We start from the raw sequence: 12461 nt of genomic DNA, 5'->3' as shown, positions 1-12461 counted from the left end.
ATTAGTAGTAAGCATATGTTCCAAGGGTTATTTACCTTAATTGGGTAAGATTCCAATCCCTACAACACATGATTATTGACTGTAAAATTCAAGGATCATTAGCAGTATGCATATGTTCCAAGGGTTATTTACCTTAATTGGGTAAGATTCCAAGCCCTACAGACTAGATCCCTCTAAAAATATGCTATCCTATCCACTGAACATAGCCATAAAAACCATCACATTGTATTGCATTCTGTACTGACCATATGTCAGGAAATCAAATTATTCGCCTAGACCAATGGTTTGCAATGAGCTTTCTCATGAGGCTACATGACACCATTCATAGTGTTGATTCAGTGAGGGCCACATTACATGTTCTTTAGTTGCAATACATAATGTGTATGGTAATAATTATATGATAAAAAATGGTCATACATACTTCACATCTGCTCCCAAAAAGACCTTGCCAAGTTGTTTTTTTCTCCAAAAAAATTATTCTTCATTAGTAGAACTTCTGCATACATGATGAAATCATTAAGCTGAAAACATTACATTGGCTCTAGCCATGATGACCTTGCGAAGTTTTAAGACCCTGAATATATGGATAATGGAACTCTATATGATGTTAGGCTCATGGACCCTTTCCTTATAAGATTACAGTCAGCCTAAGTACATTGTCATGTACTTGAAGGAATTAGCTACTGAATAGGAATTAAATATTGGCATTGTCATGTGTCGATTGATATAACGGAACCCTACATGATGTTAGGATCATTGACCCTTTCAGTGTGATTACAAAAACCTCATAAAATTGTAATAGTGTAATTTTATTGGATTCTAATAGCATATAACCAATCTCAGTTTCAAGTTTAGAAAAATAGAACAGACCCTGAGGTTACAACAGTTTGTCCATAACTTTAACCAGAGATTTAAAAAGAGGTCGTACATTTATAGATGTTCCCAAACATATCATGCCTCTGGAGTATTGATTTCCTGCAGTAAAACTATCATTGAGGCATTCGGCCAATACCACAAGGTGGATAAATCCTTATATCATCCAGTTGTTGAGAGCTAGATTCCCATCAGAACAGTAACATTTTACAAAGAGGAAGCCCCCAACAAGACATTATCAAGTACAACAATTTGTCCATAACTTTAACTGGAGATTGAGGAACAGGCTGCATGTTTATAGATATTCCCAGACATATCATTCTTCTGGGGTATTGATTTTCTGAAGTAAAACTATCATTGAGTAGTTCAGCCAATACCACATGGTGGATAAATCCTTAAATTCATCTAGTTATTGAGGAGTAGTTTCCGATCAGAATGGCAACTTTTCCAAGGGGAAGAAGCCCCCAGCAAAGACATATAATCAAGTATATGAACGATTTGAGCTTCAACATAACAACTTTTTTCGCTGCTTCATGATTTATGCTCCAGTCCCAGAGATTAATAACTGCTAACATTGGAACAAGAACAGCTCTTACACATCGAACATCCACCTTTAAACTGAAAATTAGCTGATGATAAGCAGTGGTAGCCACTCTTTCCTTACATATTCCATTCCATTTCCTGGTTAGATATGGGTGAGTAGAAAAAACTATGCCCATAGCCAAAAATTGTTTTTCTCCAAGGCTGCTATTACTGCATACAACCCATGCATCCCAAAGTTTGACACTCCAGATATCTAAATAGAGCAATAACCTGTGATTGTTAATCAAACAAACTTCAGGCTACAATTTCGTATGATCTAATGAAATACATGTTTCTATATGTTCTACATGTGCATAAAAAGGTTGAATGACTGTCCAAGATACACAGCAATGCATATTCACTTCATTATAAGAAAAGAAAAAAAAACAATAGTTCCTTTTCGCAGACAGATTCTCACTAAAAATAGACAGAGAGCGAGCTGGTGTGGGGTTATTTACGAGAAAAAAGAGAGTAAGAAGTACCTGGAGTCTGGAGATGGTGTGTTGACGGGAAGGAATAGGGCCCGAGCTTTCCATGAAACATGCATGGGAGAAATCGCGTGTACATCAATCATGTTTCTACATACATACAACATACATATGTACATACATGCAAAGACTGCTAAACCCTAAAAACAGAAATGCAAAGGCCCTGGGGAGAAATGTGGAGCTCGAACTCTAGACCTGGAGAGTGCAGGCCCATAATCAGAACACTCAGGTAAATTCTTTACATTAGAAACTGTTTCTTCACATTTATTTGTTATCTTATAAATTCTTTACATTCATTATAATTGGGATTTAGGGTTCAATTTTATGAGGAGTTTTTTGATAGGTACAGATCCATATCTCATATTGATCCAGGAATGGTTTCTTCACATTTATTGTTATGTTATAAACTCTTTACATTCATTATAATTGGGATTTAGGGTTCGATTTATTATGAGGAGTTTTTTTTACAGGTATAGATCTATTGCTCATATTGATCCAGGAATGGTTTCTTCACATTTATTGTTATGTTATAAAACTCTTTACATTCATTATAATTGGGATTTACGGTTCAATTTTATGAGGAGTTTTTTGATAGGTACAGATCCATATCTCATATTGATCGAGGAATGGTTTCTTCACATTTATTGTTATGTTATAAACTCTTTACATTCAGTATAATTGGGATTTAGGGTTTGATTTAGTATGAGGAGTCTTTTGCTAGGTACAGATACATATCTCATATTGATGGAGGAATGGTTTCTTCACATTTATTGTTATGTTATAAACTCTTCACATTCATTATAATTGGGATTTAGGGTTCGATTTATTATGAGGAGTTTTTTGCTAGGTCCAGATACATTACTCATATTGATCGAGGAATGGTCTCTTCACATTTACTGTTATGTAATAAATAACACTCAATCTTGAGAGGTCTTAGCTTTGTGTGTGATAACAATCGATTTTCACAATCTTCACATTATGTGTGGTAAGATTCATATTTTCAATCTTCGTGTTGTGCATGCAATATGTATTCATCTTAACATGAGTTTGTAGAGTTATTAAAGATTTATATATATATGTATGTATGTATGTATGTATATATTAGGCTTAATGCAAAAGATGAACGGCTAGTCATTAGAATTAACCTTGAACCTAATGTTTTGATTAACAATCTTGGAGACGATCGTAAGATTAGTTTTCACTTCAAGTAACTAAGTTGTACAGTAACCTATACATGCTTTCTTAAGAGCACGTGAGGTAAAGCTTCCATTGTATAACTTCCTGTGTTGTAATCTTGATTCGTTAATCTATCATGGTAACATAATTGCTTGTCCTTTCTATCATTTTCTTTGTGTAGATTGATGTCATGTACAATGTTCTCTACTTTTTGCAAAATAATTAGCAAAACCTAAACATTCCCTATAAACACTTTTATTATGAGATGCAAAATATCACCCATTAATCTTTTAAAGATAGAAAAATAAACCTTGGAATTATCGAGATGTTTGGTAATGAATTTTTTGTGCGCATCATTCAAAAAATAAAAGGTGAGATTAGCATGAGGTGATGATTTAGATGAAAATTTATATTTGATTTTTCGGATAATGCGCATGAAGGAATTTATCTTTGAATATCGAGATGTCGTGATTAATACGAAAATTTTAGATTAAGGTTAAAGACCTCATTGTGCAAGTGCGGTTAAAGAGCGAGTCTCAAGAGAGGAACATTTAAAAATAACTTTTTGTTCATTGTAATGAACTTTTGGGGTTGGTGGGCTTACCAGAGTTTTCTTTGTTGAGATGCTTAGTGCCTCATCACTTTTTTGCCATAGCTGTCTATAGGCATATGGTTAAAGGCCATAATATCAAACCAACTCCCCTGTATTTTCAAAAGATCGATTCTACCCGTAACAAAAAAAGATGAGCCACGACGACCAAATTCTACCCCTAACAAAATCAATTTAGTTTAATAATAATGTCACCATGGTCACATTTTGTCTCTCTCTCTCTCTAGGCTTTACCCTCAACTCACATGGTTGATCCCTCATTTCTTTTTTATTGTAATGGGGCCTACCTTAGTGGTAACTTGTTTCAGTTATGCACTCAATATTTCATCATACCATCATACATAACTTCTTAATCACAAGGGCAAATTTTGTATTTAAAATCAAGCATATCACGGTACCAAATTAGTCGACATTGACATCTCAACTATGGCCCAATTAGCACTCAACCCTCTCTCTCTCTCAAAGAACACTATAGTTACGAAAGAGAAATAAGAATTGTGGCTATTGGGAGAGACAAACATACAAAGATGTGGTTATGTCCAAATTGTTGTTGGTCAATTGGTAAGGTTTTTTAGTGGACACTAAAAATGTTATGATTCCGACCCTTACATTATTCATAGTGGGCATCTCATAAATTGAGAAGGTATATACAATGTAATAAACACGTGTGAAAGTGGAGATTTAACTCTAAAGCCTTGTGTTGATATTCTAATTCCATACTACTAGGGTAAATTGATAACACAAAGTCTAAGTTGATTATGAAAAATGATGAAAAGATCAAAGAATTATAGGTTTTAAATAGAGTGAGCAGAGAGATCATTAGAGTGGGGGGACAAAAATGGAAAGCTTGGTGAGAGCAAAATTGATTGATCATGAGGCCATCTTAGTGACGATTTCACATTGTCTTTATGTATCAAGGTAGAATTGATATTTTCTAAAGCAAAATGGTAGGTAGTTAGGATATTACCCATAATATGAGGTTACTTTAAATATTTTATGTGATTGATTGCATGAATGCTAAACGATAACAATGTTTATAAGTTATTGTTAGAAGTTCACACAAATAAGTGTGCAAGAGGAAACGGGTATTTCTTTGTTCTCCCTCAAGTAAGGAATAGAGAGACGTGTGTATATTCTAATCGATTCCCTAAATCATGAGATTAAGATATGGATTTAGAACAAGAATGAGAGAAATAATTTAGAGCAAGATCGGTCATACGTTTTCTTTTAATATTCTTGATAATTACGCCGGATTTTATATTATACATATAGTGGGTGTATTGAGTGCCCCAATAAGTTGGGAAAGTTGTGGATGAAAGGGACCCTCCCATCTAGCATGAGATTCTTCACGCTACTTATAAAAGAAAAGGAAGGAGATCAGTTACATTTGTATAGAAAGATATAGAGACAAAATATATATCCATATATAAATGGATGTAGCTCAGATGATAAAGTTGTTCAGTGGACACCAAAAGATGATGTATGCATTCGACACTTGCGACATTTTGCAAGGTCATTTTGTAAATTAGTAAGCTTAGTAGGATTTGAATCATGCATGTTTTTGTTAGTAAAAACCAAACTTGAAGGATGTGACCCCCTTACTTTATCTAAAGGGCAAAGGATAGAATTGCTTCAAGAGAAGGTTTTTGCTTCATCGTATTACTATTTGTTTTTACTTTGTTAGGTTAAAATTGATTGTTAAATATCCTAGTGAACCACACCAAGATAGTGTTTTCTCTTCCCATGCTAAGTATAAGAGAGTGGTAGTGAGATTTGAGAAGACCAAGTGTGGGAGAGAAACTTTGAGATGGCAATGAAGGGCTCTTCTTTCAAGCTTCTCTCCCACCTCTTCACACACCCAACATCTCCTCCTTTCAACCTCTCTCGCTCCCAACTAAGATTACCCCATCCTCATCCCCATCGTATTTCTCCTCACCATCCCTCCTCTCTACGAGCATTCTCTAATTGGCTACCGCCTCCATGCCGCATATCATCATCATTGTCGCGACGCAACATTTGGCAAACCCCAAAGTTCCCTCAAAGGCTTGTATACCCAATGGATGAATATTCTATCTTTCCAATGCTTAGAGAACGTGCCCTTGACACCAACTACAATATTCATGACAAGGATGACGAAGAAGATTATGAAACTCATGGAGAGAGAAAAGATGTGCTTGCACTTCAACAAGCACGCCGCATCTTGCGGCTTGTCCAAGTGGAGAGTATCAAAGAGAAGTTGAAAATGGAGAAGGAAGAGACTATGCATTATGTTGAGTTTCTAAATATGTGTAGGAACACTTTGGGTTTGTCTTCAACTACTATGAAAGATGCCAAATATATTGCAAAACTTCTCGAAGAGGTTGGAATTATCCTCATCTTTCAAGATGTTGTCTACCTTAAACCTCACAAGGTAAAAAGCAAGAACCTTTTATCAAACCCAAAACGATATATTAAACATTATATATTCTAGGTTCATTAGTGTTTCATGACATAATTAATGACATTTATCATTACTTGATGTTTAATGGGCTCAATACTGACTTACAATAATGTGTTTCATGGCATTATTGATGGCCTACAATTAATAATGTTCTATAGGAATTAATGATGACTTGTCATTAAAGCTATAATGTTATTTTTTAAACCAAAGATGGACTAATAATGTGCATGCCATTAAAGAATGATGTAGGGTTCTAAGTCTCAAAACTTGTTTCTATAGGTTGCTGAACTTGTCACCAATGTTATACCAAAACCTATTTCACCTCCAGAGCAGTTACAATCACTTCTTCAAGAAGTCTCTCTTCTCGAAGAAGAAAAAAAGGAAATTGATCGTTTAGCCAATAAGCATTCTCGGAGAGTATTGTGGTGTGGCTTTGGATACTTTGCTATGCAAACGGCTCTCATATTTAGGCTCACATTTTGGGAGCTCTCTTGGGATGTCATGGAGCCAATTGCATACTTTGCGACAACTTTTAATCTACTTGTTGGCTATGCCTTCTTCATGGTTACTTCTAGGGAACCAAATTATCAAGATGTTGGGAGGACCCTATTCTCATCCAAACAACAAAAGCTTATTAGGAAGAGAAACTTCGATATTGACCGACTTTTCGAGCTCAAGAAGCAATGTCAACGTTGTCATTTAGGTCCACACCTAACTTTACAAGCAATGCATAATAAAATCCCCACGTATAATTAAACCGTAGAGGTATTGTATATAACATGGTCCTATTGTTTTGAAAGAGGAAGTTACTTGTAACAAAATATGTTTTGCACCCAACACTTTTAATGGACCTTTTGGTGGTATATATGTAGTGTAGCCTGATTTGAGCCTAGACATGTTTTACATGGACCATTTTGTCTTTTTTTTTCTTTTAAAGATACTTCTGAGGAACACTTTGCTTTCATTCTAAATTTGAAAAATGCTTCATTTTAAAAGTTTATGATTGTTAATTCTGTTTGTACGACAACCACATCCTTTATTTGCTAAAGGTTCGAAACAATTTATTGGTTGTCCTTTTTGCACAATTTTAATGTTGCTTTTATGAAATTATAACTTTTCCATATGATTGAAAACACTTTCAAAACATTTACAGAGTTATCCATGTTACAACTGTGATTAATGGTAATCTTCCAACTTTTTTGAAGAAACCATGTTTAGTTCAATATTGAACAACGTAAGAGTACGCTGCATGTTTATTAGAGTCACCTAGAACTAGGGTTTTCCACTAATAACGAATGTAAATAGAGATAAGTTCATCGTAACAAGTCGTGAAGAAATCTAATTTTGGTACGTAACAACTCGTGAAGAAATACATAAGAACCCCTCATAAGTATACATGTTCCATTCAAAGAACTCAATAGAGAGCTAAGTGAAATCTAATTTTGGTACGTAACAAGTTCTAAAGAAATACATAAGAACCCCTAATAAGTATACATGTTCCATTCAAAGAACTCATCTCACTTATAAAATTGCAATTAGAAGCCATTTATATTTCTAACGTATTGTTCAAGCATGCCAAGATTGATACCTTCGGTCATTGCAAGTAATGTGCCTATTGGCACTAGGAAGCTGGTGGAATCACAAATTCCTAAGAAATCATTCCATGGATCAAACGATTCTATTGCGCGTATTTCAATAATAGAATAGAGTTCAAAACATAAACTAATATTGGAACATGAAAGAATCAATTCCTAAACGATATATGGAACAAAATACGAATACTATTTGTGAAGTAAGGTACAATAGATATTTGCAATGTAATGGGTCGCCATTTCCACTTTTCTTGTTTCAACCTTTCTATACGTCATGAAATCTTGATGTCATGGAAGCCATTGACTAGAAAAACAAATTATTCTCACAAGGAAAAAGTTATAAAATAACCTAAATGGAGCATTCTGTTGAGGAGTAAATCATAACTAATATGGACTTTCCATAAGCAACAAAACTATGTAACATTTGAACCACTCAGGAAAAATGCAAAACACCTTTGCTTGTGGACAAATGCTTGTTAACATGCAAAACACCTTTGCTTGTGGCCAAATGCTTGTTAACAGTGAAAAACAAGTGAAAATGCTTTACCCATGACTATGACTATGACTATTGATATGAACAGAACATCCATGTTGTTCACTTCAAGCTTCAAGACTCGGACACATGTTAATAAAATGATTCGCTAGCATAACCACCAACCATTCATGATGTACCTATTTTGCAAAATGTCAGGCATCCTCTTCAATCTCACATGGAAAACCCCAAATCGTTAATATAATCTTTGTGGATGCACTACTCCGATTATGTAATTCCATTTTCACGTGCGTAATCCTGTTTTCCATTATTTTCATGTATCTTTACACTTGCATACAGCTCATGATCTTTTGAAGAGTTTATGTCATTGTTTCTCCTAAGTTTCAACCATTTCTAGATGGTTGATATTTTTCAATTACTACCATTTCAACACTTTGCACAACATTTGGCAGCTCTTTCAATCTTCGTGTCGGTATATTGCGACCACAGGTTTCATGCTTAAAAAAGAGAAGTTGAGATCAAAACCTAAAAAATAAGGCTAATATGCATTGCCAGAGAATGCAATCAAAAATTTATGTAGCAATTGTCAAATTTATGCATGTCAAATGATCACTACAGAAATCCGATCTATGATTGTAGTAAATCTTGACCATTTTGTAAGCAATAGGTTCTTAACATTGCATAAAGCCGAAAACATTAACATCGAAAGTCATTACTTTACATAGACAAAGTTGAAGCAATATGCAGTTGGTTGGGTAGATAGACGATTTAAACCTCTTGCTTTCCATCAAAACACGCTTCCATTCTGTCAACCGATCTGATACGATCTCCCAAAATGCATATAGGGTCAGTGTGGACAGATTCCAAGGGATCAATTTTTTTTTTCCTTGCAAGCAGCCTCTTGCAGAGGTATGCTGCGAAGAAGATAATAAAACCTAACACAAATCTTGACAACATTGTTTCCGCCAATAAACCTGAGTTGTTGCGATCCGTGGGGCAAAATGTGGACTCTCATTTACGAAATCGTGGCCCAGGGGACTCACTTCGTTCAGACATGAAATTTCATCATAATTCTGGAACGAGAACTTTGCTTTTCCCCTCAAGCACCAAGACTCTCCCTTCCTTTTTGAAGCACTCTATGTTGAGCTCAATACTACATAAGGCCATAAAAACATGCATATTTCATAACCATCCCCTGCCTTTTCATTCATCTAAACAATCAACAAATGGGCCAGTCCGAACACACATGTGTGCGCGCACACACACACACACACACACGCATTAAAGATACAATACCCACCTACATACCTAAGAAATTTCTCTGTCATGGGGGAATCGGTAGTCGATACATTCACCACTTTTGCTTCAGCTTCGAGGCAATCACCAACAAGAGCAGGCTCTTTGAATCTCAAGGTCTGAGATGTGATGCGAGCACCTGGCTGGGGCCAAGAAACAACCCAAAAAAATGAAAAATAAAGGTTAATCCACATTCATAACATCCATCCATACACAAATCTATGTTTTGATCCATCCAAATACTCATACATCCGTCAAGAAATTCATTGGATGGAACATCCATACATACATACATACATCAAGAAATTCATTGGATGGAACATTCATACATACATCCATCAATCAAGAAATTCATTGGATGGAACATCCATACATATATCCATGCACAAATCTATGTTTTGATCCATCCAAATACTCATACATCCATCAAGAAATTCATTGGATGGAACATCCATACATACATCCATCAAGAAATTCATTGGATGGAACATCCATCCATACATCCATCCAGAAATTCATAGGATGGAACATCCATGCATACATCCATCCAGAAATTCATTGAATGGAACATTCATGCATAACATCCATCAAAAAATTCATTGGATGGAACATCCATGCATATACATATCAGTGGAATCCAATCTTCTGCAAATTGATATTGTGCAAGACAAGAAAGGCTGTAGAAAAGACTGTGTGTATTACGAAGCGAGAGGCGATTAGGGTTGGGAAGAGGGAAGCGGAGAGCAATCCATGGACGACGCAAGAGCGAAAGCCATGGGAGGCCTCGGCGTAGGCAGGGGAGGTGTGGATGGGGTTGGAGTCTCCTGAGAGGAGAGCGTAAGACTCCACATCCTCTTGCCCAAAGCTGTGCTCCATCTTCAACACCTCTCCTACCGCTTCTGCAGCGCCATGAGAGGATGAAGGACGGGAACAAACGAAATTGAAGGGCGATGGCGATGGCGATGGCCATCTCCCTGCACACACACACCGCCTCCCTAATCTCTGCATCTCTCCACTCTGTTCTTCCCCTGTTTCTGCAATTTACACACACATAACATAACATAACATACATGTAACATGACCTTCTGCCATGCATCTATCTCATGATAAGCCGGCATACATACATACATACATACATACGCTCGTGTCTATTTTGCATCAAATCATAAAGAGGGTTGCCCAGGGAATCGCGGCCACAGACGGTGCAGGTCGCTTAGAGGAAGGTGCGTGCGATTTGTATCGTCAGATTTCGATAAGGAAGAACGCGCGAAAAAAAGAGTTGTCAGAGGTCGTCCAACTCTGAGTCGTTGGTCTCGCCCAACCACAATTGGTCGCCCAACTCTGACTGTTGCAAGTCGCCCAATTGTTTTAGGTCACCCAACCCTGACATTTGTAGGTTGCCCAACCGATTGGTCGCCCAACCGTTGCAGGTCGCCCAACCAAATGTATCATTTCGACCAAACTCTTCAAATAAGCTTGTTCATTACCCTTAAAACTTACAATAACATATCAAATAGTCACAAAATCCAACCTTAAATTATTCAAAATCGACGATCTTTACCATACTTATGTTAAAACAAATAACCATATTAAAACATAAAAGTTAAAAGTTAAAAAACATAAAACATAAAATAGAGAACATAAATCCACTTTAAACATCGTAAACTCAAATCAAAGGATGACATACTTGAAACAAGAAACTTAAAACATAAATCAACATATGACATACTCCCAAATGCACCGGTCTGCTATCGCGAAATTACGACGAGGATACGTGAACTTTGAGGCAAGACCCGGGGCCTCTGACTAGAAGATATCAAATTCGTATGCTAAAATTAAACAATTAATGGAAAATGAGAAAGATTGACAAATTTCATTAATAAATAGAAAAGAAAAATTACAATCAATCCCAAGATTGGGATTACAAAAGTTTTAGCTTATGGAGATTACTAGAATAATAGATTAGAAGAAACTAAGATACAGATTCGATAGGAAAATTATATGGCTTCCGTAGGGAAAATTAGGGTTTATGACTTTCGTAAGGAAATTTAGGGTTCTTGGCTTCGATAAGATAAGGGAGCTCAGAAGGAAAAGAAAATAAGATATATAATATGGAGAGAGGATGTGTAAAAAAAAGGTGGAAATTTATATGGAGTTCCCAGTTGATCATATGCATGTCCACTTTTTGTTGCATGGCCTCTACTTTTAGTTGCTTAGCTTTTTCTTTTAGTTGCATCTACTTTTAGTTGCACGCGACCGTTCACATGACCTTTACTTTAGTTTTCTTCACTTCACTTTAATTAGCCACATGATCCTTTTATCCGTTTGGTTTGCATCCAGCCTCGTCTGGTCGCCGATTGCCGCCGCCTCACCGGCTCCGCCGCCGGTTCCGATTTGCTTACCGACCGGTTTCCGATTTTGCTTACTAGCCCGGTTCCAGTTATGCTTACCAACCAGTTTCCAGTTATGCTTATCGGCCCGTTTCCGGTTTGCTTACCAGCTCGTTTCCGATTTTGCTTACCGACTGATTTCCAATTTTGCTTACCGGCCCGGTTCCGGATTGCTTACCGGCTCGTTTCCGATTTGCTTCCTGGCCAATTTTCGGTTTTGCATCCCGACCGATTTCCGGTTTTGCTTACCAGCTCAGTTTTTGTGAACTTAGCCACCATCATCCATCAAGCCAAAGTGGCCAAAGTGCTCTTAGCACAAATGAAAATGAGGGGTCTCAAAGTGGTTATATAGCCAGGGGCTTAAGTTTCCTATCTATGTGGGATAAATCATAGTTCTTTTTTCCCTATCTTCTCAAACATCCATCTTTCTATAACATGCCATTAAGCTAATATAAAGTACTTATTTTATTATTTATTATTATTTTTTACATAGTGTGAGAAGATTCACACGACACCGCAAA

At 36.4% G+C, this 12461-nt stretch overlaps 2 protein-coding genes and 1 long non-coding RNA gene across 4 annotated transcripts; 1 reads left to right on the top strand and 2 right to left on the bottom strand.

The window, feature by feature from the left end:
* Positions 1 to 1142: 1142 nt before the first annotated feature.
* Positions 1143 to 2259, bottom strand: LOC147854842 (uncharacterized). The gene is made up of 2 exons (XR_015531058.1): positions 1938 to 2259; positions 1143 to 1686 (listed from the first exon to the last, which is right to left on the bottom strand). It is a non-coding gene; the product is annotated as an uncharacterized LOC147854842 (long non-coding RNA).
* A 2898-nt stretch (positions 2260 to 5157) lies between these two features.
* LOC147854841 (calcium uniporter protein 2, mitochondrial-like) lies at positions 5158 to 7094 on the top strand. Its single transcript, XM_087330844.1, has 2 exons — positions 5158 to 6139; positions 6449 to 7094. Exons 1-2 carry the CDS (start codon positions 5537 to 5539, stop codon positions 6923 to 6925), a joined length of 1080 nt encoding a protein of 359 aa, XP_087186970.1. The 5' UTR covers positions 5158 to 5536; the 3' UTR covers positions 6926 to 7094.
* A 1812-nt stretch (positions 7095 to 8906) lies between these two features.
* On the bottom strand, positions 8907 to 10598 carry LOC147854840 (3-hydroxyacyl-[acyl-carrier-protein] dehydratase FERN, mitochondrial-like). 2 transcript variants are annotated; one of them, XM_087330865.1, is made up of 3 exons: positions 10253 to 10598; positions 9563 to 9693; positions 8907 to 9407 (listed from the first exon to the last, which is right to left on the bottom strand). In XM_087330865.1, exons 1-3 carry the CDS (start codon positions 10556 to 10558, stop codon positions 9320 to 9322), a joined length of 525 nt encoding a protein of 174 aa, XP_087186991.1. In that variant the 5' UTR covers positions 10559 to 10598; the 3' UTR covers positions 8907 to 9319. The 2 variants fall into 2 exon arrangements, with proteins under 2 accessions (XP_087186991.1, XP_087186992.1); XM_087330866.1 differs by having other exon boundaries at positions 9563 to 9689.
* Between the last annotated feature and the right edge of the window lie 1863 nt (positions 10599 to 12461).

Source organism: Azolla caroliniana, unplaced genomic scaffold (assembly GCF_043228905.1).
Source record: "Azolla caroliniana isolate FFs.n. ecotype wild unplaced genomic scaffold, voAzoCaro1.0.p SCAF_15, whole genome shotgun sequence".
NCBI lineage: Eukaryota > Viridiplantae > Streptophyta > Polypodiopsida > Salviniales > Salviniaceae > Azolla > Azolla caroliniana.
This window is presented reverse-complemented; position numbering and strand designations above follow the sequence as displayed.